Source organism: Lottia gigantea (genome assembly GCF_000327385.1).
Source record: "Lottia gigantea unplaced genomic scaffold LOTGIsca_25, whole genome shotgun sequence".
In the NCBI taxonomy this organism is placed as follows: domain Eukaryota; kingdom Metazoa; phylum Mollusca; class Gastropoda; family Lottiidae; genus Lottia; species Lottia gigantea.
In genome coordinates this window covers 1,413,904-1,419,849 of record NW_008708752.1, presented here as the reverse complement: position 1 = coordinate 1,419,849, position 5,946 = coordinate 1,413,904, and the positions used below count along the sequence as shown (strand labels likewise).

Below are 5,946 nucleotides of genomic sequence, written 5' to 3'. Positions count from 1 at the left end.
GAAAAGACGAGATGCCTGTTCTTCATCTTGTAATTTCCTAGCTCTTGACCTAATATAGGCCCCTTGAGCTTCCTCAGACTTATAACCATATAACCGTTTTTTCGCCACCTTAATTAATTCCGTATATTGACCTGGAGCTCTAGAATCTGCGTCTGCCAAAACTCGATAGCGCCTCTCCAGGTCAAAAATAACGGCACGCTTGATCCGAGCCTTCTTTTTACAGTATTCTTTAGTTAAATTTTGAATAGAAATTTTCATACCCTCCCACCATTCCAAAGAAATAACTTGCCCAACCAAACTTTTCTGCCAAAAATCTGTAAAAAGGGAAATATATGCTCGGTCGTGCAAAATTGAGTTATTAAACTTCCAATATCCCTCCCCAATTTGAATTCCGCCCGAAACATTGATGGTAACAATTACATAGTCATGGTCTGAGGGAGCGCAAGGCAGAACCTCAAAACTTACAAGATGTTTTAAAAGATTTCTACTTAAATAAAATCGGTCTAAGCGACATGCGACACCGGAGCCCCGCCATGTCACCGAAACAATACTAGGGTAAATATGTCGATATGCGTCAGTTAAATTAAAATCCGTAATTATGTCCCCCAGATTTTTTCTACCCACAATTCCGTGCTCAATATTACCCCCAATTTTGTCACAGTGCGGATCCATTACAAAATTAAAATCCCCTCCAAAAATAATATACCGCTGAGTAGTCAAATAGTGCGGTATAGTTAATAAAAATTCGTTGCGGTCCGCACCTATAACTGGCGCATATATACAAATTAGCCTAAATTGTGTACCAGTGATGTCGACATCGACAACAACTAGCCGGCCTTCAAAATCGAAATTAATTTTTCTAATCACAAAACTTAAACGGTTATAAAGAACAATCCCCACCCCCGTCGAACGGTTAGAGCCAAAAGACCAAATACATTTACCCCCAAAAATATTTTCGTAAATTTTAGCTCGTTCGATATTACGAATATTGGTGTCTTGTAAAAAACAAATATCAATAGACATATCTTTCAGATCTCTCGATATTACTCTCGATTTCTGAATAGACAATAAACTACGACAGTTGATTGATACAGTCTTAATATTCGCCATTTATGATTTGTGATTAGAAAAAAGTGACATAAAATCAAACTAGGTAATAAGACAAGACTTGGACAGACATGAGTATAAACTCAAAGGACTGACAGGCGATAAACAAACATAGCCCACCAAAATAAATATCGCTCACTAATCCAGACTGAATTGTGAGCGAAATTCGGGGTACCTTGCCAAAAAAGACAGACAAACTTACTAGTCGAAACTGACTAAATAAAAGCTGAAATATAAAATACATGATTATATTATATACACAGAAAATACCCAGATACTCACTAAATATATATACAAACCAGCCATGAATAACATTTACAAAACTGAACATAATCTGAAATAAAAAAGTAGAATTTGAATACATGTGTAAGAAATTAAATTTTAGGTTTTTTCCCACCACCTTTGCTCGGACTTCCACTCGCTCTACTACTCTTTTTAACTTTCTTCCATTCCCCTTCTGTCCCTTTCATTGTATCAATTATCAACTTATCACTACCTGCACTATCACTGTCACTATCACTGTCACTTTCCGACACCATCTCCTCAGCCCAGCTCGTCACAGGGTCTGGGGAAAAGAGGTGGGAGGGTTTTTCACTTTTTCCACATTCCTCATCAATAGTTATTTGTTCAGCCGGGGCGTCACAAATGGCATCTTCGCCCGTTGTCACATTATTAACGGCATCAGCGTAAGACACCTTTGCCTCTGGTTCAGCCTTCTGGGTTTCAATCCTGCGTGTTTTTGATGGACAGTCTCTTGCCATGTGGCCAGTCTGTTTACAATATAAACATAGTGGCTGTCTATCTGAGCAAGCAACGAGTATGCGGAAAGGTCTAACCCCTGGCACCATCACAATATGCGGGACAGAATAATATTGTGCATCAGAACATTCCAAGTTTATACGTCTCAAACCCGATTTAGTACCATTCAGCACGTGACGTGGACCATATTCCTCCTGCAGTACGCTTACAACTGTACCATACTGGTCAAAAACTTTCCCAATAAATGAATCCGACACAAACGGGGGTATCCAATGAGCTCTTATATTCATGATTCGTTTATTTGCGTCACTAAAGATAAAGGTAATGTTCTGCATTTTAACTGATTTTGCAGTTAAAAGTTTGTCTACATGTTCTCGAGTAGATAGAGTCACGAACCACTCCTCCGTTTTGTCTAATTTCCAAAGGGCCTCTATTGCACTGTTATATTTAATTTTTAGAACATTTTTTACTGCAAAAAAAACCATTTCTCTACCTGTTAATAGGTTGCCAGGTCTCTCGATTGTTATCTTTACGTTTCGTCTCACAATATCTTCATCAATATCAGAATCACTAATCATAATTTTACTCGTTTTCTCCATATTAGTTGTTGGTCGTAGTAAGGGGGTTAGCAACCCAAATTCTATAGAATTTCTCTGTGAAAAATCTTTAGTAAAAGGCGAAAGATTTACTCGGGAAATGAGGAGAAACCAGAGTAACCTTGTCCAGGGTCGACGTATTCATGTCTTGGTGAATAGAAAGTCTAGCTCACTGGTCGCTTGCTGAAATTACCCAGTCTCTAGGCACGATTTGCACCCCTTTGCCGCAAAGCAACTCTTCAACGTTTACCACTTGATTGTATTACCCAACCTCTATCTAGATACGAGTTGCACCCCTTTGACTCGAAACGCCTCTTGAACGTCCACTCTTGATTGTTTCTCCAGCCCTAACAAACAAAAGTAAAATATCTAACCAAAAGGTCCTTATTTCAACATTTTCCAGCTCTGAAATACGGCCTGGACTAGTTGTATCTGGGTCAATAGGGGACTTCTCTTTCTTTGAATTAATTTACCCCACATACGTAGGGTTTCACAAATTGTCTATAGACTCATTAGAATGTTCCTCCCCACGGAAATCTTTAGTAAAACTTTTAACTTTTGGATGAATTTATTCCATGAAACAAATATGATATATATGTACATATGGATGATTATAAAATGAATTAAAAACATTACAATCATACACTTTCATACACCCATTCTCACATCTAAACTCTCACACATTCACACATTCTCATATCCTGGCAACACAACAAAAATGATAAACAAAAAAAAAAAAAAAAAAAAAAAAAAAAAAAAAAAAAAAAAAAAAATAATACCTCAGTCCTAAATAAATAAATTGTCACCAATCACCAAATAATGTACACAATTATTTACAAATATATACAAGTCACATTACATAATCTAATAATTTAAATCTGATATCACAATTGGTAAGAAATGTTGTGTATTAAACCTGATTACTTTTACAGTACTGAATGACAAAAGGATGCATTCTGACTATTATTGAAAACATACAACTGAATTATATGAAAAGAAAATAAATAAATATATAAAATCAATAAAAAATATTACACAAAATAGTTTTAAGACAAAAAGTATATAGAAAATATTATGCTATTGAATGACAAATGTGACTGTAACTATCTAACAGTACTGTAGTAAAAAGACTTGATAATAAAAGCAAGGTAAGGGGACTGTAGTAAGTGACTGGGTAATGTCAATACAAACAAATAATTATTACAATATTAAACTATACAATTGTTATCCATGGCTGGTGACAAAAACTAATCAATTAAAAATTTTAATTTATCGTTTTTGTCTAAAGAACAGAACATACCAGGGTTAAGCCAATAACTTTTAAACAAAGTTTCACTGAGTCGGACCCGGTCCGCCCAAATTCTAATTTTGATCTTTTCGATATATCCCAATACTAACCCAGATGAAGAGACGGTCTTATTTTTAAATTTAGCATCACAGCGAGAGGTCCAAATATGCCGTCTAGCCAAAGCAACGACTAATAAAATAATGTCGTGGATAACTTTTCCTTTCTTTTGTGGGATATCGTTAAAAATAACATGCCAAACATTGAGATCAATCTCACCCAAACTAAGAGCAACAACCCAATTACGAACTATTCTCCATAAAAACTGCACAACACTGCAATAATAAAACAAATGATTTTGAGTCTCTGGGTATTTTCTACAAAAACAACAGAATTTGGACTTTGACTGGTCCTTTAAAAAATAACAGAAATTTGTCGGAACAATATTGTGAATTAATTTAAACGTGGTTTCTCTGCTGAGGGGATCCACAAACTTATTATATACATTGATAAAAGGCTGTTTAAAATTAACATTAGGAAATATTTTCAAACATCGAGGTTCAGTAATTACCTTGCTAATCAGCATATCGTAAAAACACCTGGAATTTCTGTCTACCGTCCAATCAAAATTAGGGTAAAACTTAGAAAAATCACGATATACTCGCAAACATTCCTCATAAAAATGGGGAATATTTGCAGAGTGTGGCTTTAAATTTGAACCCAATTCCGAATTTACATGCCGTAGCGAAAGACCAATCCAGTATTTGGCAAAATAGACCCATTTAGCCTCGTGATTGTGCAAAATCTTGCAAATATGCTTTAAATAAAAAGATTTAATTTTCGTTTCTATGTCCAAAATATTTAGCCCTCCATGTTTGACTTTAGCATATAAAACAGTACGTTTCATAGGTTCCATATGTTCGGTACCCCAAATATACTTAAACATATGAAACCTAAACTGTGTCAAGTAACGACTAGGTAACGGTAACACTTTGGCAACATACCAAATCTTAGAACAAGCCAAAATATTGGTGACATTACATCTTCCAAATATGGAGAGATGAGTCTTTTTGTAAAATTGAAATTTTGAAAGGAATTTGTTTAAAATAATATGCCAATTGTCATCTGCTGTCACATTACGGCCAAAATAAACGCCAAGAATTTTTGAACTGTCGGGCCAACTTATACCAAAAGTGTGATCAGCAGGACTCTGAAATTTGCCAAATGATAGGCCCTTCGTTTTCTCCAAATTTAGCTTAGCAGACGACACGACCGAGAACCGTTCACACAGAAACAACAATCGTTCTACACTCGCTCTATCCTTACATATACCAGTCGTGTCGTCTGCATAGCCGACAATTTTAGCTTCTTCGTTCAAACCAGGGATTTTGATACCGTTAATTTGTCTGTCTTTTCTGACTCTGCAATAAAAAGGCTCCAGTGTCAAGATATAAAGCAAAGGACTTAAACTGCAACCCTGACGAACCCCTCTTGTTACCTTAAATTTTTCAGAAATGTGGTTATTAGCAATGACACTACTAAAAATATCGGTATATAGCAATTTTATCCACTGGATAAAATGAGGTCCAAAGGCATACTTTTCGAGGCACCGAAATAAAAAATTGTATTGGATTCTGTCAAAAGCTTTCTGCTGGTCTAAAGAAATATAAAAGACTTGCAGGTCCTTTTGATTAACATAATCAATGACACTACGTAAAAGTGAAAGATTGTCTTCGATTGATCGACCCGGAACAGAACATGTCTGATCAGGGCCGACAATCTCCCCCAGAACACACCGTAGTCTCATTTGAAGCGTCTTTGACAACAGTTTATAATCGACATTTAACAGTGAAATTGGACGCCAATATTTGAGTAACTGTTTCTGTTTCGGATCTTTACATAATAAAGTTATCAAACATTGGCGTTGACTCTCTGGTAAGATACCAACATCAAATGACAGATTATAAACTGCTACCAGACACTCCCCAATGAGAGGAAAAAATTTTAAATAAAATTCTTTCGAAAAGCCATCTGGTCCGGGACTTTTGGAACTTTTCATCCCCTTTAAAGCCAAAAGAGTTTCTGCCAATTCGATTTTTCCTTCTATTAGATCTCGACTATCGTCGGTTAATTGAGGTAGGTCTTCTAAAAATTCGCTAAATAAATTTTCATCGATGGTCTCGGCCGAAAATAAATCCT

At 35.8% G+C, this 5,946-nt stretch overlaps 1 protein-coding gene across 1 annotated transcript in view; it reads right to left on the bottom strand.

Moving 5' to 3' along the window:
• Positions 1-1,481: 1,481 nt before the first annotated feature.
• LOTGIDRAFT_160535 (hypothetical protein) overlaps positions 1,482-5,946 on the bottom strand; it is a gene marked incomplete at both ends in the record, with an annotated part of 6,826 nt that continues 2,361 nt past the window's right edge. The window contains 2 exons of the mRNA XM_009055658.1: positions 1,482-2,304; positions 3,861-4,082. Of these exons, the coding sequence (XP_009053906.1) occupies positions 1,482-2,304; positions 3,861-4,082 (1,045 nt within the window). The remainder of the gene's footprint in view (positions 2,305-3,860; positions 4,083-5,946) is intronic.